Here is a 21401-nt window from a genome sequence, read left to right as displayed (position 1 = left end):
CTTAGCTCATGGTCTGACCATTTTACAATTGCCTCCCCGCCATCCGATGCCCACCAATTGAACTCAATCGATGCCATTCCTACTCTACACTCTGTGGCCCAGACTCATTCATTTTGCTTGCAATTTTATTTCTTTTTCTTTTTTGTTAGACATTTTTTTTGTGTTATTTTTTAATGAAGTCAGCGCAAAATTTTACGCTGCGCTAGCAATTATTGAGCATGGCGGGTGGAGTTTTCCGATTGGGGGAAAAGATTTCCCGCATTTGGCGTTCTCTTTTATGCAATTCATTTTTAATTCCGCTTTGCTTGAACTTTACGCTAATAATTTGGGTGAAGTGTTTAAAACTAGTTGAACCAGTTTCTTTGTTCTCAAAGAATACTGTCAACTATTAAAAAATATTTTACGGCTCACAAAAAATACTAGTCTAATAACGCGGTGCTTGAGTTTCCTAATATCAAACTCAATTTCCAACCCTTTGCATTACCAAAAGGCTCGTGTTGACTGAAATCAGCTTTCTTTGATATAAATACAACGAGCTCATGAGCACACACGGACATTTTTATGAGTTGCGCGTAAATGTTGCATAATTGTTTCATGTACACAATGTCACACGCACGCGACTAACGAAGTGCTCCATGATCGGCGAAGAAGTCGCAGTTTTCTGGCAGAAGGAAGCAGGTGGGTCGAGTCGACGCTAATTAGAATGCCAGAGACAGGTAGAGGAAACCAAGTAGCAGGGATAGTCATCTGCAGCATCCCACATCCTGCACTCAGAAAAATGTGATGTTGTTAACAAAGTATTTGTAAAAAGAAATTGTCACACAAATTATACAAATACAAATTTAAGCTGTACCGCATAAAGCCCACATTTGTGGGTGATATTTTGATATTTTAAATATAATCCAAAAAAAGACGTTCCTACTTATTTTCAGTGCTGAAAATTTTGTGCCAGCCAGGCAAACTTGATGAGAGGGGCCTTCTTGACTTCCAGCCTCCGTGCCAAACTTCCTTTCTACCATTTTATTTGAACAACTTTGGCGCAGAAAAGTTCTTAAGCGTGCAAGTAAAAATGCAACGTCAACGCCTCGAACGTAGACCCAAAGTTAAATGTATCTGAGTAGCAGCAGTAAGGTGGGTAATGGGGGAAGTGCATCACGCTAATTTCAGCAAACGCGTGGCAGGCTAAAATTAAAATAGCAACGCCAGAGATGCTTACTTTCTGAATCAGCAGCAAATAAAAGGTGGCGTGCGCTGCAAGGTATGCGACCAAATTTGTGCAGGCTTCTGCAAAAAGTTATACGTTTTAAGTGGATACAATTTTTAAAACTTTTTGTATGTTCACTTACTTATATCATACAGACAAATACAAATACAAACAGAAATTATTATAAAAATATAAAATATTCTAAATGACTAATATTCGCACTAAAATATCTAACAATATGTATACAAATTTATAAAATATTTGCTTTTATTTTAAAGATTCAAATGTTCATCGGCAACCCTCTGTACGAGTACATGATATAAAAGCCCCAAAATTCCGAGACTTATTTATTATTCAAAAGCCAAAAATAAGGGATTCCGTTATATATTCAGAAGTGAGAGGCTGAAAGGCTAAGCAATTTTTTTAATACATGCAGCAGCAGAAGTGGTGGCTTGGTCACTTTGCAGTTGCATGTCGCACGCGTTCAGTTCCCCCACCACTTTTGGTCACAACTGTTGCCCAAGGCAGTCCAAGGAAAATCGCTCCAAATGAAAAATCACAGCGCCGTGCAGCGGTGTCTCATTCCGTGCGCCCCACTTCCGCTTTCCCCGCATTCTCTTCCGCTTCCTGCTTTTTGGGTTCCGCTCACCCACTGGCCAGCGAGGTCCTAACATTTTTATTGTGTTCTGCTCGGTGTGGCAAAGTCATATTCATTCACATTCATTCATTCACTTCTGACTTGCAACACATTTTTATATCTCCTCCTTTGGTGTTGCTCTTTTTCAGGGCAAAGAGTGTGAATGGTTTTGTATTTTTATCCAAGTTTCTCATATACACTTTTTCGAAATTCATTGTAAACCCAACTTTTTGGAACCGCACCTTGCTTTCAAATATGCAGCCAATTAAGGATAACAATTAAAATAGACTTGCGTTCATTGATTTCATCTAAGAACTTCTCTGCAGTCATTTATAAATGTATATTTATACATATTGTATTCTTAAAGTAGAGAGTTGTTTGTAGTCGGCCTGACTGAACGACATTCGGTTTTTGTTTATTTTTTTCGTTTTCATTTCCTATTTTCACATTTTTACTTCTGTCTGTGCTTTGGCTTTTTGATGTGTCCCATTTTGTGTTTGGTGTGGTGTGTGCAGTTAAAAGATTTATAAATATGAATTTTATACATTGTGGCATGAAAAATGCAAATTTTAGAAATGGCCAAAGGAAATAGAAATGGTTGTGCGCAAAAGCACAGATTTTGCCATTTCCCTCAAAAGACTTAAGTCCCAACATTCCCCTTTGCCCCTAACCAACGTCTATTTTGTCTCTCATTTTTTTGTGTCCTTACAAAGGAGTTTAATAGTTTTTTCCACCATTTTTTTATTTTGTCACACAGATGCGTTTAATGACCAAAAGACTGAAACATCCAGGATTGCAGCGAATGCAACAAATGGCCACAGGAACCACGAAAAGAATACTCTTTTAATAGAAAAAAAGATGGCATATCGGCACAGTATTTCATATACAGTATTTTGATTAGTTCTGCTTATATACTTCAAAATTTAAAAGCTATGGTGTGCATAATCCTTTAAATGCAATTATTATATGTTCTTATTGTTCAAAACATATATATTTGTGCAACAAACTGCACTTTTAAAAGGTACATTAAAGTCGATTCAATGTTTAATTAAGCATTTTCGTTTCATTACTAGATAATTAATTGCAATTTGTGCAGGTTTTTTTTGCAACCCCACTGGCTGAATGAACTTGTTTGTTTTTTTTTTGTTTGGCAATATCATAAATCAGTACACTTTTATGCAAAATTTTCCGGAAATTTTATGGCTAAAATTGGCAGTTCGCTGGCAAGCTGAAGGACATTAATATTTATTAACATGCGGTGCATGATTAATGCACAGTAATAAAATTAGTTAAAGCCTCGAGAACTGCCGGCATGCAACGGGAAAAAATAGAATGTGCCCTTTACAAATAAAGGTTTCAAGTTGGATTGTAAAGTGTAATTAATATTAAATGTCATCAATTATTCTAAAACAGCACATTCGTGCACATGGGGTGCGATAATTGACAGAGAAATCGCTATTCCCATTTAAATCAATTAAATTATGAATGCGACTAAAATTATTTAATGATGCACAGGGCCATCCCGGCTTGGCTTCTCCCAGCCACTTGATGACAGCAATAAAATAAATTTTGTATTGCGCAATTGCAGTTAATTATTAATTCAATAAATTTTTGCCCACTCACTTAAAAGTATTTCAAATAATTGTCATCAATAAGTGCTCGTGAGTGTGTCTGTTGGTGAAGCAAATTACATAAATTATGCAGTTTATCAACAGCCGAGGCAAAGAAATTGTCATTTAAAGAGTGTGTTAATTGTCAAGTGGCTTGCGGAAGTACACAATTTAATTGAAATAGCCAACTGGAGGACCTATGAAATTAATATTTAAGCTATCTGATAAGTTGCAAGAGGTAAATAATTTAATCAGGCGAAAACCACACGTCAATTTAAATTCAAAAGCAGAGAGCAGGTGAAAAATCGTCGCCCTCATGTTCTCCAAAATTACATGTATTTGAATAGAAAAGTCCTCTGTAATTTGGTGCTCTTTGAATTAGCTAGCAGAGTGAATCATTAAAGTTTATCGACTGTATGCTTTCAGTTTCACATGACTTTGCCTCAGCGCATTACTAAATTAATTGTTTTTTGCTGCTGGCTGTTAAAATCCTTCTCCAAAAGTTTCTCTTGGCTCAATTATGCCATCTAGTAGGCAATTGTGAAGACGCCACAGCTGCATTTGATTTTATTACACCGATTTACATAAAACAGTCAAGCTAAACGGCGCATACAATCGTAAACGTAAATTTTGTTGACAATCAAATTAGTTGGCCAAATCCGTTTACCCCGGATGACATTTCAAAGAGTATTTTGCCATCCCTGATAAGTCAGTAATTAGCAAAATTTACATATACAAAAATTGTTATCCTTTATCTGAAAGTTTTTAATTCAACCGGAATTCATTTTTGATTAGTCGGTGACTTTTTCGCTGAACTAGATTCTGAGGAACTGTGACCTTTGCTATAATACCGCCATGCTCGCAGGATAAAGTCCATGTGGCTTAGCACATCCGTGTATATACTGGGCATGTTGCACCTTTGATTCATTGTGGCGATGCCGATCTGGACATATCTCTGTATCTTTTTGTGAACCACCATGGCTCCCAGAGGACTGCTGGAGTCCGCGTTGCATAGTTTACTTTTCGTGTCCCCAGCGCAGATCATGCTGCTCGATGTGTTCTCCCTAAAGGTGCCCATATAGTTGTGACACCATTCTGGTGACTGGCGTCGGATGTCCACGATTCTGTTTCCACCGTCATTCTCGTTCTCTGGCTTGCCCCGTACAGGGCCACTGAGTATCTGAATGCTATCGATATAGCGTTTCCACGAACGATCCCACACAATGCAGATTGGTCTGATGTTGTCTATTCCAATAAAACATATTCTCCTTAAAAATCTAATTGATTCGTGTTAAAAGATTTTCTAGCAAAACCACTCTTTATATGCGAATTGAATCTATATATTCACCTGTGTAAGCAACTTTTGTGACAAGCTCAAGAACGGCTATATCGTACGCATGTGTTATCATATCGAAATAGGGATGCTTGCTGGCTTCCTTTACATCGTGCAAAACTGGTAAAGTTTTTTCTTCTGCTACCATAAACTCTCCAAGCCGAGCTACTCTGAAAAATAAACATCTATACAAATACTATTTTTTCATCGAGTAATTACTTTGATTAATTTACTTACAGTTTTGAGTTGGACGTTACGCAATGCGCAGCAGTTAGTATCAGATCTAAAAACAGGAATTCCGTATTATCATCAGGCAATCAAGCATATATGTACATGAATATGTGATACTTAGAAGCTAATATCAAATAATAGCTTTTATTACGAACTGTGAGAGATCAAAGTTCCAGTGCACACGAATATCAAATCAGTCGTGTGGAGGAATGCTATCCAGGGACTCGAGGCACGACTTACTGTCCGTCCATTTTGCTGAACACCGCACTCGCCGTCGAGAAATTGGTTTAAAACTGAAGAGGGTATACACATCAATAGAATAATACTAACTACTGGCATTCCGATTAGTTGTGCTTTCATCGCGATACTGTCGTTTGATCGTACAAAGCTCTTAGTTTATTATAATCGACATTAGTATATGCTTATCAAGAAAAAATGGGAAATGAGCTCGCTGAATTCGAAAGCTATCTTGAAAAGATCTTTTGAAATTGAGTTAACAGAAATATAATCCGGTTTTCCAGATTTCCATTTAGGATCGTCTTTTATTTAGACAATCTCCATTGAATTTAGGGTGCATGGCATTTCGGGGAACTCGAAAGAGTGCTCCCAAGTTTACAGGTCACCAGCGGCAGTCAATTTTCTTGTTTACTATAGAGCACACATACGCAGCCCCACAACCCACACTCCACCCCATTCACACACGCACACAATGACAAATAGCAAACAATTACAGGGGGCGGGGCGAGGCCGTCTACGCCCCCATATCTTTGTGCGGCTTCGGTGTTGTTGTTGGTTTTTGGCCGCAATAAATACAATTTGCATGACAAAATAGCAAACACCGGCAGCTTTTGCATGTGCCTGTGTGTCCCTGTATGGGTAAGTGTGCGTGGGCGGGAGATGAGTTGGGGGCGTGGCGCGGAAGCGTCTGCAGGTTCACTCAGCCAAACAAAACTACACACAAAAACAATCAACGAGCAGTCCAATGCGACAACACTACCAACAAAGGACCTCATTGCATGGTCCTAAATACCGAATATAAAGTACCCTTTGCACACTTAAGATTGCTCTTAAAAACCATTAAAAGCATGACCATCGATTTTTCTCATCTTATATCTTTATATAATCCTATTTATTAAAGCTTCTTAATTTTTGGTAGTCGGCACTACAATAAGAAATTTAACTAAACTAACTAAATTATAACTAATCATGTATTTAGATGGGCTATATAAGTTAATATTTTCATGCAAACTTGACTGGCTGATAAAATCTAAGTTGAAATATTCAACATTTTCCATACACCGACTTTATTATTTAACTTCTTTACATCTGAATTGCATATGCATGATAAAAATAAAAACACTCTTCGCAAGAGTAATTCAGAAGCAAACGAGGCGGAGGCTGAGGTCCGTAGTTAGGCTTCTGCCGCTTCTGTGAATCAACTTATGAATATTCAATTTTACATAAAAGATTTTTTCTTGTTGCTGTCGTAGCTGTTGTTATTTTGAGTTTTTGTTGCCACTGTGCTGGTGCTGTTCTTTCGCAGCCGTTCCTGGTTGCAGACCTTTTTTCAGATATCTCGCCGCTCTTCATGGCTGCAAAAACTCTTCATGCATGCCATGAAATGTGAAAAATATTGGTCGGGCTGACAGTTTGGGGTGTTGGTAACTGGGCAGGATGAGCTAAAGTGAGGTATAAAGAGGGTAGTCTCGTAAAATAGAACTAGCCGGAAGATAATGGCGTAGCACTGAAAAAAATTAGCTTGGCTGTGAAATGGAATTTGTTATTGAACATTCCAAGCCGGTGGGAGGACGAAGGAGGCTTGACGTTTTATAGTTTAAAATATAAATTGATATAAAATTTGGCTTATACATTTTTTTTTTTTTTTTTGGATATATTAATTTAAAACTGTCCTTCGCGGACAATCATTAAATTTGATGACTAAACTTAACGGTAGAGAATTAATTGATTACATAAATTGTTGCGAAACTATACAATAACTGTCGATATTGTATGTATGATGTATATAATAATGTATGTATATAATTTAATTTAATTTGCGTGTCTAATCCCAGAGAGGTCCAAAGGGTGTGATCGGTGCAGCCTCCTGGTGCGTTGACTGGTGTCCAGCAGGTCTTGTGCCAGGTTGTTTGGGTGGTCTTGAAGCCTCTGCATGTACTGCCTGCTGCTTTTCTTAATCTCATCCTTCACCCAGGGGAAGCTGAGGACCTCGTGTATAGTGGCATTATCGTGGAAAGGGTGAGCGTTTGTGACTGTGCGGAGCGTTTTGTTTTCGAATGTCTGGATAATGTTGATGTTACTTTTCGATGCAGTGCCCCACAGTTGAATGCCATACGTCCAGATTGGCCTTATGATCGCTTTGTAGATAAGGAGCTTAGTGGAAGTCGGTAGCTTAGATTGTCTGCCCATCAGCCAGTAGAATTCACGGACTCGGTTCTCCGCCTGTTTCCGCTTCTTTAGCAGGTGTGGTCTCCATGTAAGTCTCCTGTCCAGTGTAAAGCCAAGATAATTTGGATTGGCTACCTCTGGGATTGGGAACCCGTTGAAACTGACTGGTGGGCAAGTGCCGCGTCTAGTTGCGAAGGTGGTAGCGGTTGACTTGTCGCTGTTTACCGATATATTCCATCTCGTGTGCCACGTGTTCAGTAGATCTAGTTGCTCCTGCATAGTCTGGGAGGCCTCTGCTGGGGTATCTGCTGTTGTTAGGAACGCAGTATCATCGGCGTAAGTGGCTGCCATAATGTACTGGCTCGGTATCACCGGCAGGTCAGCCGAATACGCGTTGTAGAGGAGCGGACCGAGAACGCTTCCTTGGGGAACTCCTGCACGGGCTTCTTTGACGTCTGAGCGCGCTTCTCCACACCTGACGGCGAATCTTCTGCCCTCCAGGAACGATTTTAAGAACTTGAAATATGGCTGGGGCAGGCCGTTTTTGAGCTTTAGGAGGAGACCGGGGTGCCAAACACGATCAAAGGCTTGCTTAATGTCCAGCATTACTGCTAGGCAGTATTTCTTATTCTCAAAGGCGTCCAGGATATATTGCGCTACTCGGTGGCCTTGCTCTGGTGTCCCGTGGCGGCGCCTAAAGCCAAACTGGTGATCAGGGATCAGACCAGCCTCCTCAATCACCGGCAATACTCTGGTCAAAAATACTCTTTCGAGTATCTTGGAGAGTACTGGTAGTAGGCTGATCGGGCGGTAGGAGGCGGGATTGGCTTCGTGTTTACCAGGCTTCAGGATCATAACTACTTCGGCGCGTTTCCATGATGAAGGGAAGTGCCCCAATTGCAAGCACTTATTTATTATGGTCGTGATTAGTGACTTGCTAATAGGGGGGAGGAGCTTTAAAGCAATGGCATTGATGGCATCATCGCCTGGAGCCTTGTGGTTACCCATTGCCGCTATTAAATTGCTGATTTCCTCTTCCGTGGCCTGGGGTATCGACTCGGAGTCAAAGAGAGGTTCTGACAGGAGCCTGGCTGTTTCGGCTGCTTCATTTGGGGAACATCGATTGGCTGGTGTGAAGACTTCCTCCAAGTGCTCGGCGAATGCGTTGGCTCTTTCGGTCTCAGTTCTGCACCATGAGTTGTCTTGTCTTCTGATGGGCGGGATCCTCTTCAGTGGCCTCTTGATGCGCTTGGTAACATTCCACAGGTTGTGGTGGGGATCACCCGGCGCGAGATTACCAACAAAGCTGTCGAGGGCCTCCTTCCTTAGCCTGACCAGAGTTTCCTTCAGCTCCTTGGTGGCTCTGTTGAGAGCTGTTTTGTCTCTAGGGTTCCTGGAGAGGAACCAAACCCGTCGGAGACGCCTTTTCTCTGACTTGAGCTCATTAACCCGATGATTCCAAAAGTGGACGTCTCTACTTCTGTCCCTCGTTTGGTTAGAGAACCTTGGAGCAGCATAAGTTGCTGCCTCCTGAATTTGCGAGGTGAGGTTCACAACGGCCGCATCTATAAGTTCAGGGGTATCCAATGGTGGATTAGTGACTGTCGAGTTGTTCAGCCAGTGGTGGTATTTGCTGATGTCGGACGTTTTGAAGATTAACTTTTTACCCGCGGATCTCAACATGGCTGAGGCGTAGACCGAAACGGCAATGGCACTATGGTCCGAGAGAAGGTCTTCCACCTCCCTGGTCTGGATTCTTGCCGGGTCCAGGCCGCCAGAGATCGCATAGTCCAAGATGTCTGGAGTTTTTGCAGGGTCAGTGGGCCAGTATGTTGGCGTCCCAGTTCCGTGGCAATTGAGGTTGCGGGAGAGAACCTGCCTGCATAGCGCGCGTCCTTTTGGATTGCATACTCTGGAACCCCACCAAGTATTCTTGTCGTTAAAGTCACCTCCTATGACGAATTTGGGGCCGAGGCTGTCCAAAAGCGAAGAGAAGCAATCGTCCGTGGCTCTAAATCTGGGTGGGCAGTAGGCAGCAGCTAAGTTAATGTCTCCGTGGGTGGTGCTTACCGATATTCGGGCGCATTGCACCCAATCCTCTTGAATTGGTGGTTGGGTGTCGAATTTGATGCTGCTGCGAATAAGGATGGCGGCGCCGCCGCGTGCTGAACCATTAGGGTGGATGGCTGACACGAGGTCATACCCCCTTAAGGTGAAGTAGGACCTGTCTGAAAAATGGGTTTCGGATATGAGGAGAATATCTGCTTGGTTGGTCTTGCAATAAAGCTCGACCTCTGGCCTGTTGTTGATCAGGCCGTTTGCGTTCCAGATGGTTATGTCTAGTGCTGATTGCATAGGGACTTACAGACGGTTGCCATCATCTGATTCATTTGACTCATTACCTTCTCCATCATCTGATTCGTTTGACTCATCGCCTTCTCCATCATTTTTTCAAACATGGCTTCCATTCTGCCCATTATTGTTTCCATCAGGTTGTCAAAATTGGCCTGAGTATGAGGGATGGCATGTGTCTCATCAGTTGCCTGCTTGACAGCGTTGGCAAAACTAACGTTAGGAGTAACCTTGCTGCTGCTCACAGTGTAATGGGCGCGTGGGGCTGAAGCCAGCTTTGGAGCGAGCATGCTTTTGGCCTTCTTATATGCGGGACAACCTTTATATGAGGCTGCATGCGGTCCTTCGCAGTGCAAGCAATGGGCCGGCTTATTATTATTTTTACACTCAACGGTTGGGTGGCTGTCTCCGCACTTGACACACCTGTGTTCTAGGTGGCAGTACCGTTGGGTATGTCCAAATGCCTGACAGCGATAGCATTGCGGCACGTCATTAAACTTTATCGGTGGCTCGATTGTCACCACTGATCTGCAAAGTCGCGTAACTTTATAGGCCTCCTTGTTGTTCTTGGCCGGCTCGAGATTGGCGAAAAATATGTTAAGTGGCTTTTTGGTACTTCTTTGGGTGGGGTTGTAGAGGTCTCTGACCTTGTGTCCGTGACGGTTTAGCCCATCCCGAATTTCCTCTGGGTCCGTTGAGTAGTGAAGACCTTTGATGACTACTCTATAGGCACGTTCGTCTCGGGGCTGGAAGGTTTGAAACCTTTTATTGGACTTGGCCAAGAAGTCCTTCAGGGCGGAGAAGCTTTCCTTGTCCGGGGTCATCACGCGAACGTTGTTGTTGCTTGCCATTTTCAGTGTGAACTCCACATCATTGCCAAGTACTCCAGCAATGCTATTAGTGAGAGCCTTGATATTGGTCACATCCGGTATGAAGATTGGTGGTGGCTTGAAAGTCCTGAGAGTAGTCTTGGGTTTGCCCGGGGTTTTGGTGGCAGCAGGTCCAGGTTCTCCGTCTTGGATGCCTTGTTCGTCGTCGTCATTGCCGTCCTCTTCGTTCGAGAGAATGGCAAATCTGTTTGCCAGCCTTCGACGATAGGCTGCGCTGATGTTGGGCGTGGGTTTGCTCACAGGTTTGCGCTTGCCAGGCTCCGAATGCGAGGTGCTGGAGTCGCTGCTCGGGCTGGGTTCCCTTACTCTGCGGGCCTTCTTGCAGGGGGTTGATTTCCCTGGCTTGTGGGCGCAGGGGGTGGCCTGCCAATCCATGATGAGGGGGGATGGATCGTGGGGGGGGAGGGGGGGGACGGTGTCTGGGTACAGCTGGTCGGTGTACCAACCACTGCACGTGGGTGCTGCTGTGTTAAATTGCTAAAATGCGGGCTCTATGTGAACAACACAGATAACTCGCGGCCCGCAGGCACGTCTGCACTCGTTGAGTGTTCGATCGCGACGATATGCTATGGTGAACACAAAATTAACTTCGTAAAAAAGTAAAGTACGACAGTAGACGCAAATAATGATAATGGCTTATACATAGAAATCTTCCAAATAAGACAAGAGAGAACTGCGAAATTGCAGATAACGAAGCTTTTATTGCCGATTTTATGCTCATCAATACCCAATACGGAGTCCTCAGTCCAACTCCAGATCCTTTTCGACAAAAGTGCCCTGCTCCTGATGTTTCGACGCCTTCATGACGGACAGCGACTTGAGAAAGTCGTCCATTTGGATTTCCAAGTGCTCCCACTCCTGCAAGGCACGATCCTTTACCTCGAAGTCCCATTCAATCTTGCCCTTTCCAATTTTCTCGCCGGTGTTCAGCTTTTCGCGCATAAACTTGCGCATACGGTACAAGGATGCGTGGCGACACAATTCCCGTAAATCGGATCCTGAAAACCCAGTCGTCAAGCGGGCCAGTTCCTTTAGATTAACCGAAGGACACAGTTGCTCTGTCTGGAGGATCAACTGAAGGATTTCCAGTCGCTGGCAGTCTCGCGGCACTCCAATGTGAAATTGTGCGGGCATGCGGCGTAGGATGGCTTTATCGAGGTCTTGCGGCCGGTTTGTGGCCCCCAAAACGAGGACATAAATGTTGGTATTGCTCATTAACCCATCCCACTGCAACATAAACTGAGTCTTTATCATGGCAGTGGCCTCGTGATCATTGCTACCCCGCATCCTGAGAAAAGATTCGATTTCGTCTATGAAGATGATGCAGGGCTGAAGTTTTTTAGCCAGCGTGAAAACGGCCGTGGCCAGCTTCTGGCTTTCCCCGTACCACTTGTCCGTTAGCACACCCACGTCCAGATTTATGAATCGCATTCCAGCATCCTTGGCAATGGCCTTGGCGATCAGGGTCTTGCCACAACCAGGCGGCCCATGCAGCAGGACTCCCTTGGGCGCTCGCCAAAGTTTCGATCGGCTAAAGAGTTTACGATGACGCACTGGGAGAACCACCGTCTCCCTGAGCTCCTGGATAGTCCCATCCAGCCCGGCTATATCCGACCAACTGATATCGATGTCCTCAGGAGTCACCAGATGTGAAGCGATCATGATTTCGTGCTCATTAAAGTCACGGGCTCGAAACTTCTTTGCCGCGCCAGTCGCCGAGGAGTTCAGCTTGCGCAGCTGCTCTTCCGCCACATATTTCGCCTTACCCCGGATCTTATTATTGGGATCCAGCACGTTGATCATCCATTTGGCAGTGTAGTACGTTAACGCGCTAAACACACACACCCGAATTACGACGGCTAGGATGTGGCACTGAGTTCCCTCCTGCGAGTCCATTTTTCACACACCAATTTGTATCGACAATCTAGTATCGAATAATAAATAATTGTCTTTTACAAATTACACATCGTTGTATTACTAACTGCCTACTGCTACGCGCCAGTGTATATACAACACAGATTTACGATAAAATTAATATAGGACTGTCAAGTGTCGTAGAAAAATATTGCTTTAAAAAGTTGTCTAAGCTCGCAGAGACAAAAAAACAGAAGGTGCTTTTTAAAAATTTGCTAAGATTAAATATGAAAAGTAGTTCTGCTAAATTAAATAAAACCAAAGCTACCTACTGCATAGAATAAGGAGTAATAAGCCATTTTTACCCACTGTGCATTGTCCAGATGCGTTTTAATTTCTCTGTTCCTCCTGCAGGATTTTGACGCTAACCTGCAAGAAATGCCGGCAAATAAAACTTAAAAAGCCTGAATGGAAGGCGGAGAAGAATGTTTTCTAGTTTAGTATCTCTCAGCGGAAGTCAATGTAACAAAAGATAAACTTGTCGAGCCAGCTGCTGTTGCTTGTTCCTTGTATCTAGCTGCGAGAATCCATCGCTGTTCCTTCGGTATCCTGCTGAATTGGACGCAGCAGCCAAGGACGAAAGGCCACGCCATAAGACGGTCAGAAGTATTAACTAAACACTGCAGCAATTTATCTGCGAACCCCTTTACCACCCAATTTTCCCAGCCCACCGAACGCAGGTCAGTTCTGTGCTTTGTCTTGAAGTTATTTCCGCTACCCTTTCCCTCTTCACGGAAATCGCTGTACACTGTGTTGTTTTGGGCTTCCTTCCGCATTACAAAAGAATTACTCAACACAATGTCTGGACGAAGTTTCCACTACTACGAGCAGAGCCCTTTTATCCACCGTTTTTGCCCAATAGTTTTCATATTCCTGACTCAGGTGTCTCTGTCTGCCACCCAAAAATTGGTATTTCGCAAAAGTCTTGTTAGCATTTTAATCCAAGATTTTCAAGTCTGTTTGCGCCGATCAAAAATTAAATCCAATCTAAGCCAGAAAATGTTGTAAGTTAACGGAAACCAAAGAGAATTTCACAAGCGCTTACTCCATGTAAAACTAAACCTTGTCTATAATCCACATGAATTTAGTTCGATTGAGCTATTGGTCAACAAAATGAATTGAATTGAATGAATTAGGGCATGTTTAAAAATTTCTTTAAACAAATCTAATTAAATTTTAAAGACTACCTTAAGAAGACCTTAAGAAGTGAAATCCATCTTAAACAGTGAAGTGGCTTATTTTTTATGAGCTCTAAAATCTGATCTGCTCTTGACCTTTGCCCACTTAACAGAGTTTTCCAGACTTGGGCTCAGCTTTCGGCGAAAATCACCTTTATCCCGAAATAGAAAATCGTTGGGCGCCATTATGGATGCAATTTCAGTGCGCACTTTGTGCAACATCTTTAAGCTCGTTAGCGTGCCGGGAACCATTATGTTGAACAAACAGCCCAAGTTCTTCCACTGTCTATTCGCCTTTCACTGAGCTACTTTTGAAGAGTTCATAAAAATCACTTCAGCTATGCAATATTTCATGATTTCACCAACTCCTGCTCGCTCACTACCTTTCGCTGGATACCACCCACTATATTCGTAGTCCTTTTCCCTTATTTTGTCTTCTTTGTCAGATTCCAAGTTCGCTCGTTCGTTCTGCTGAGCACACGAAAAATTTAATTATATATTTTGTTGTTATTACTGTGCCTATATTGTTGCAAAAGCTTGAGCTTTCACTTGGAAAGTTTTGCATCATTCGTCAAATTGTGACAAGACAACATAAAAAAACATCCTTTAAGTTAGATGTTTTGAAAGCAAACTTAAAATAGCTGGCAATATCCAATGGAATGTTTAAAAAAAAAAATAAAACTTTTAGGTTGGACTTTATTTGTTGTAAAAAAGAAAAGGGTCTTTAAATCAATAGGGTCCCCGAAATACAAATGCAAATTCGGTTTTGATATGTCTTTTTTTAGCCTTTATCTTGATTTCCGCTTTTTCACAGATTCCGTCATAACTTCCCTGTTTTTTTTTTTTAGCATTCTGGCCATTATCAAATCGTAAAGCGCACTGACATGGGGAGACAAATAAACATCCAGCCTGACATGATCTTCGATTTCGCGCAACAGAGTCATACAGGTATCGAACTCCCTCGCGTAGAATTTGGCCAATATGGTCCACATTTTTGGCGAGAGCTGAAAAAATGGCTTAAATGCTTCCGAGTTGATAGCGTCCAGCTGTAAGATTTCCCGATCGAAAGTGGCTAGGGCGCAAAGGCCAGCATATAGAGTAACGTCTTCGGGTGCCACGATTTTATCGTAGTCGTAACGCCCATACGGAGTACTCAGAAAATATTGGGCTGCTGACTTGTATATCTTTAGGCCCATATGAGCCAAACCGGCGGCGCAGCTTAGACGTGCTGGAACCTCCTGGGCCAGATTTTCAAAGCCATAGGCATACTGCTTGGCCTCATCGATGTAGGTGAGTACGTGCCACCAATTTTCCATGTAAATTGATAACCTTATCAGGTTCCGGAACATATTGATTACATTCTCGCTGCTGGTACAGTAGGGCCTGGCTCGAGCATAAAACTTGACCGCCATCTGCAGGTTTCCACTCTTCTCGTGGTGATCCCCGATCTCCTCTAGAATGCGTCGCACATAGGAGCTGCCCGAATTCGATTTCTTGAAGTTCAGCTCGGCGTCTAGTTCCTGAAGCATCAGAGTGGCCTCCATGATGTTGTCCTCCACCCAGTAGGAATCATAGGGCACCACCTCTCTCCCCCTGCCACTCGAAGTACTCGGCTCGCTTTCACCAGTGGCATGAAGTTCTTCGTTTCCCTTGGACTGGGTGGGGTACTTCCTGTCCACCTCAACGCACAGTGTTTTGTAGAGTTCGTCGTACAACTTGACATTGTAGGTGGTCTTCACATGATTGAGGGCCAACTCGAGAGCAGGAACACTTAGCTCCGGACAGACCTGGGCAATGAACTTCAATCGGATGAGGCGGGGAATGTCCGTATAGCGATCAGCGTAGCTGGGCAGATGCAACAAGGTCTCCTCCACATTATCCATGGCATTGGCTGTTATCAAAATGTAGGAGGATCGGGAAATCAAGTTGGAAGAAATTCGGAAACTCTTTCCGGAATTTGTTACTATTTTAGTCCAAATGTTTGTGAATGGGAAAGAAGAGCGTTCTAGTTTTTAAAATGTTATTACTAGTATAGTATACTCTTAACAAATTCTTTTATTTACCAACATACTTTCTACTTTATGTTCAAAATATCAAAGCGTGAAAACGCCACACTTGGCGTCCGGGTATTTTTTAGAGCAAAGCATTTGACAGCTTAAGAAGCCGGCTAAGAGCCAAATCAATTCAACGCTTTGCTCGATTCCTCCATTTCGGTTTTGCCCATTTTCCATTTGCGTGCGGAAGCGAAAGACCAACGACCAGGCCAATAAATTCAGCCAAAAGCGACGCATCAATAAACCGTTAACTAGCGGTAACAATTTCTTATATAAGTACGATTCCTTTCCCTTCGTCTTCCCCACTGATTTATGGCTCTCTGATGTCTGCGATTTCTCAAGTCCTGGTAATTTGATTTTTGCATTTTATCCCTACCTCTCCAACCAACCCTCGTTTGATCCCTTTCAATGCCTTTTGCCAATTTGATTTGTATCTGTATAATGGAATTTGGTTATTTCCCTGGGAATTGTAACCACTTCGGACAATCTGCAGATACAAACTCGCGTACGGACTGTTGCATATTGCATTTTTGCGAGCATGTCAGCGCACCCGGCACCAAATGCCAGCAACAAATTCACATCATCTCACACTAAAAGGTCGAGTTAACATATATACTAGGACTTACTATTTAAGAGTAATGTGCAAAGCCCAATACCAATGAATTTAAACATACACTTTTTATTCATATCGAATATTTTTATAGTTCTTTAATACGAGCATGACAACACATAGTTGGGATAGAATTGTCATATGCTCTCAAAATGCGAAAGCACCTTTTGTTGCGATAGGCCTCCAGACATTAATTTAGTTGGGTCAAAACTTGGTAAAAATCCTTTGGTGAAATCGAAGTTGATTAGCCAAATCGGCGGCGGTAGTGGCGCCACATATCGCAGATGGCCGGCTTGAGCAGGCAGTTGCACTCGATGGGTCGAGGATCCGGGAAGGGATCGCGTCGACACTCGGAGAAGCTTGGATACTTGGTCTTGGGTCTCTGGCCACAACGTCTAAATGGACGACGGCACTTGGGCGGATCGCGGGCTTCCTTACAACAGTTGGGCATTTTGAAGCGCGGACATTTCAATGGTTTCGTAGCGCAGGGTTTAATGAGGTTAAGCTCCAGTTTGCCCAAGACACACAAATCCTCGGGGCAGGGGGGCTTGAGCGACTTGCGCTTGCGCCTCGGCATCGGAGGCGGTACGGGGACGCAGTGGGCCTTCCGCTTCCGCCGCTTGACCACACATTCGAACCAGGTCCGGGGATACTTCCGTTTGCCCATGTCAGAGGGCTTATAGTGGGTGAGATCGATGGCCAACATCTCGGTGGCGCAGGGGTCTTCTAAACAACTTTTGCGCGAATCGATGAAGGCGTGCATCTGAAACTCTGGATCCGAACGGCACTTGTATTCGGTCCGTCGCGTCGTTTGCCAACAGGCATCGTATACCTTTGACCTGTCTTTCTTTTCCAACGGCTTTAGGTCCTTGCGCGGCAGCGAGGGCGCCGGGTAGCCATTCTCCCATCCATCCTGGGAGTACAAATTGTTCTCGGAGTTAAAATGTCGAAACGAAGACGGAGGCAGAAAGCCTAAAACCTGCTTTTGCAGCAAGTGCGACATGCCAATCAGCGGTTTGCTTTTGGCCAGCATTTTAATTTTGTTTGATTAAAATTTTGTTGCAGCGAGTCTTCAAATCAAAACGAGATAATTTTGGATAAAAACTGGTTCGACGCCACGAGCTTACACTTCGATTTCAATTTCGCAATTTAACTACTGACCGCACCGCATTTTTTGTTTTAGATGTGCTCCCTTTGGAGCGTTTGAGAAGACTGCACGTGGGGTATTGTGCTGGGGTCAAATTATTGACATATGAACTGAAAGAAATCTCATGGATGTTTAGAATTCTCCAATTTTCCGACTTTCAATAATAATATCAGGATATGTTCAAATAGCATCATAAGGGAGGGATATTTTATAAAAAAATCCCAACAAATGAATACAAATATAATTATGAAATGTCTGATGTCTATAATGAACATGTGACCGAAAATTCTTTTTCTCGATATAAAAATATACAGAATTGCGAAACCATTTTCAAGAGCCAAAGCTTCCGAAATTTCTGGTACTGCTTTACTTCAACTGGAAATAGAAGCAGAAAAACCTTCATTGGACCAAGTTCCGACATGCCACGCCCCGTTAATGTCCACTGACAGATACACACTCGCCCACTTGACCGCTAATCGAGCACCGCGGCTTTGAGCCTAGATTGCAATTAAAATCGATTTTCAACTTTGATCGGCGCTCTTTGATTGCCAAAGCTGCCCCTCCCACAAGCCCCTCCACCGCCCACCAGCCTGCGTTAGACGTCTATTGTGTCGATTTGTGTCTGTCAACGTCTGGGACTCCAACATCCATCCGACAACCGCCCTTTGCCGTCAGCCCTTTGAACACATTTTAATGAAATTAGAAATTTGAGCGCGCCGACGAAAAACTGAAAACGATGTCAACGTTTTCTGGTGTACTGCACTCTTGTCCTCTCGATTACTTGCCAATCGTGAGCCATTTTTGACTTTGATTGCAGAGCCTGGGAGAAAGCGAGTCCCCATCTCTCAGCTATCAATCTGGTCGACTTTGATGCTTGGACCCAAAATCTGTCGGCGCGATTGCTACTTTCAATCAAAGGTCACTTTACATCGGACAGGTCACAATGGCCACGCCTTGACGAAAAGTCAACTTCGCTCTACAAAAACAATTTTCAAGCCTCCATTCATGTTATGCAGAACTTCTTTCAAAGCACTACTTCTAAATTGCACAGATTTTATTGCTTTTTAAAACGACCATTTTGACACATTATAAACAGGCTATAAAACACTCAAAAAGTGCAAGAAATTTATATAGCAAGTCTGCCCTTGTGAGAAAATTTAATTATATTTCAATTTATTTCCATTCCTTTTTCCCACCGCAGGAAATTAGCACAAACAAAGATGACTAAGAAACGCAGCCAGGAGTGAACGAAGGCTTCCACTTTTTGCACTTCAATTTACTGTCTTTGACGCGGTAGAAGAAGCTAGACAGTGTCTGCCACGCCCCCAGTAAGTTGAAAGGAATGAGCAGTTCTGTATTTAATAACAACGCTTTCTGACTACTGATGAGTAAAAAAACAGTTCGCTTTAAGCCTTAAAATATTTTTTTCTTTAAAGGGTATAAATAATTTAACACAAAGAAAAGTATGCAATTATCAATAGGCTGTCTTAATATTTTATTTTCTTCTTATATTAAAATATTTCAGAGAATTAAATTGAATGTATTGATAACTGTCTTTTATAAATGATAACATATGTATTTTGTAAAAAAAATGGTAATATCAATGTTGTTCTAAGCCGTACTTCATAGCTTTTATAATTTTCCTGTGAAATGTGTCATTTTATTTTTGTTTTAAGGCTTCCCAAACTGAATCGTCCAATCAAGGCAATTATCCAAAAACAAAAGCTCAATTCAGACAGAAGTTGAACTGACAACTCAAAAAATGGCAGGCAACAAGCCAATCATGTCTAAATAATTGTTTATTTTTATCAAAATTTATTGTTCACTGCACCTGCGGCATGCCCCAAAATTGAGCACATAGACTGGTGCACAGAAAAGGGGCAGTTGTGTTTTCCAGACTTGTATAGATTTTCATTTATACTCAAAAACATGGAAACTGAATGCCCTCATGAGTGTGCAAATTTTGTATATAATTTGTACAACAAACAAATGAATGCCAGAGTGAGACAGAGACGCAGTGAGTGAGACAGGGAGAGTGCGATTTAGGCTTTGTGCTGTGTTGACCATTCAGCTTTGGTAAATAAAACATGTAAGCTGTTTGTCAAATATTTACCATTGAGGCTTAAACGCCATTGCACGCGCGATATCGGACACTGAAAGCCAACCTTTCCACATTGACCAGCGATGGAAAAAATTTGAAATATTTGTTGTGAATGCGAATCCAAAATTTTAGAATTTTAAAATAAAGATGGGCTAAAAATTATGTTGTGTCATAATTGCTTGCAAGCATAGAAAACAATGGTTGAGTTTATAAAACAATATATGCAATAATCCATATCATACTAAATTTAATTGATAAATTATAGAAAGAACGTGATAGGGCCCTGAATTTATGAGGAGTTCGGCTGCTGTTTTTGCTCTGTACACCTGACATACTGAACAGGCAGCCCGAGTGGCTAAGTGGGAGGCGAGGACGATGAGCGGCAAAGTTCAAATTCAATTACCTTTCAAATATTTGCATTTTGCGACACAAACTTTCATCATAATGCTGCACAATGGCTGCCACTCGAACGCCACTTGAAAGCGGGCAGTGGGCGGTGGGTGGAGCTGGGCTGGGCTGGGTAGTGGGAGTAGGAGTGGGCTTGTGGTGCAGGCACGATAAAGAACAGACCGGCAGGAAGCAGCCCTCAAAACAGTTGCCGCTAATGTCGTCCTTCTTCTCTTGGCCCAAACGACAGCGACCCAACGTCGTCGAGTTCGGAAACGACAATGACGTTAACTTTCGCCGCCTACTGTATCCCGTCGCTCCTCGTTGTCGCCCACTTTCGAAACAATTACAAAGCAAAGGCCAGGGACTCTGAAACCCCTGCAGCACAGCACGGTCGACATTGAATGTCGTTCGCATAAAAAATACGTAAATAAGCCAATTTCAAAACAGAAATTGCAACAGCAACTATGCCGTCCTTTTTCCAAAAGCTGCATGCAGCTCGGAATATTCTCAATGTCCCCACGGCAAGATGAGAGGAAATCCAAGAACCTTTTTAGGCTCACATTTAAAAATTAATATTTAAATAATGTGAAATGCAGAAAACTCAGGAAATTACCCATCTGAAAATTAAATTATTAAATTATTTTGACTACATAATCTTCTCACCCATCTCTTAAATATACTTAGAACTTCAAATTAAGTTTTAAGAACAAGCTTAAAATATTTTTGAACTGCCATACATCGAAGTCTCGACCAGAATTGCCAATTAATGCAAGAAGAAATTTGTCATTTCCGAAGCAGACATCGAATGCATAATGCATCAAGGTACATAGTCACTCACTGACTCCACACACTAACCCTATTGACATGATGAATTCTTTGCCACGCACCAATTGAGGAACCTAGGTGACTGGCGATAGGTCCGCACAGAGCATAGGTAATGCCTTCCGTCGTCCTGGCAGTGGGACTCCGCGTGCATAGGGCAAAATGAAACTCCCATCTGCATACATATAATATTAGTTCTGCATGTACTTACATTCATCGTACGAATGCCCTCTGGCACGATATAAAATGCATAGAATTTTCCCTTTAGTCGATGCGTTTTGAGTAAAATTTTTATATTATGCATGGCGCTGTCTCAACAAATAAGCTGGAATAAAAAAAATGAAAATGGCAATGGAACAAGAAAAATCATTTGCAAAGGAAATCATTTAATTTCCAATATGCATTGTATATTTATAAACATGAGTTACTGAAACATGTGTTTAATTTTAATTTGGAAGTCTGAAGTTGATACACTTATGACAACTTAGGTGTTGCTCTTGCTAATATACAATACAAGCACCA

General features: G+C 42.5%; 4 protein-coding genes across 4 annotated transcripts; all 4 read right to left on the bottom strand.

Annotated features, from left to right (window-relative positions):
• Positions 1 to 4124: 4124 nt before the first annotated feature.
• Positions 4125 to 4730, bottom strand: LOC6611305 (the record flags this gene model as incomplete). The annotated part of the gene is made up of 1 exon (XM_032727367.1): positions 4125 to 4730. A coding segment is annotated over one exon (498 nt), but the record flags the coding sequence as incomplete, so codon positions are not given.
• A 6620-nt stretch (positions 4731 to 11350) lies between these two features.
• Positions 11351 to 12729, bottom strand: LOC6611304 (ATPase family AAA domain-containing protein 1-B). Its single transcript, XM_002035815.2, has 2 exons — positions 12646 to 12729; positions 11351 to 12587 (listed from the first exon to the last, which is right to left on the bottom strand). The coding sequence occupies exon 2, from the start codon at positions 12557 to 12559 to the stop codon at positions 11405 to 11407; it is 1155 nt and encodes a 384-aa protein (XP_002035851.1). The 5' UTR covers positions 12560 to 12587; positions 12646 to 12729; the 3' UTR covers positions 11351 to 11404.
• A 1704-nt stretch (positions 12730 to 14433) lies between these two features.
• LOC6611303 (COP9 signalosome complex subunit 1b) lies at positions 14434 to 15798 on the bottom strand. Its single transcript, XM_002035814.2, has one exon. The coding sequence runs from the start codon at positions 15636 to 15638 to the stop codon at positions 14544 to 14546; it is 1095 nt and encodes a 364-aa protein (XP_002035850.1). The 5' UTR covers positions 15639 to 15798; the 3' UTR covers positions 14434 to 14543.
• Positions 15799 to 16491: 693 nt separating this feature from the next.
• On the bottom strand, positions 16492 to 17657 carry LOC6611302. The gene has a single exon (XM_002035813.2). The coding sequence runs from the start codon at positions 17450 to 17452 to the stop codon at positions 16664 to 16666; it is 789 nt and encodes a 262-aa protein (XP_002035849.1). The 5' UTR covers positions 17453 to 17657; the 3' UTR covers positions 16492 to 16663.
• Positions 17658 to 21401: the final 3744 nt, after the last annotated feature.

This window comes from Drosophila sechellia, chromosome 2L, assembly GCF_004382195.2.
Source record: "Drosophila sechellia strain sech25 chromosome 2L, ASM438219v1, whole genome shotgun sequence".
In the NCBI taxonomy this organism is placed as follows: Eukaryota; Metazoa; Arthropoda; class Insecta; order Diptera; family Drosophilidae; genus Drosophila; species Drosophila sechellia.
Note: the sequence above shows the minus strand (reverse complement) of the source record. Positions and strands in the feature narration are given on the sequence as shown.

Bases quoted from the DNA above. Each gene is read 5' to 3' on its own strand.
- LOC6611304 (XM_002035815.2), bottom strand. From the start codon at position 12,559: ATGGACTCGCAGGAGGGAACTCAGTGCCACATCCTAGCCGTCGTAATT.
- LOC6611302 (XM_002035813.2), bottom strand. From the start codon at position 17,452: ATGCTGGCCAAAAGCAAACCGCTGATTGGCATGTCGCACTTGCTGCAA.
- LOC6611303 (XM_002035814.2), bottom strand. From the start codon at position 15,638: ATGGATAATGTGGAGGAGACCTTGTTGCATCTGCCCAGCTACGCTGAT.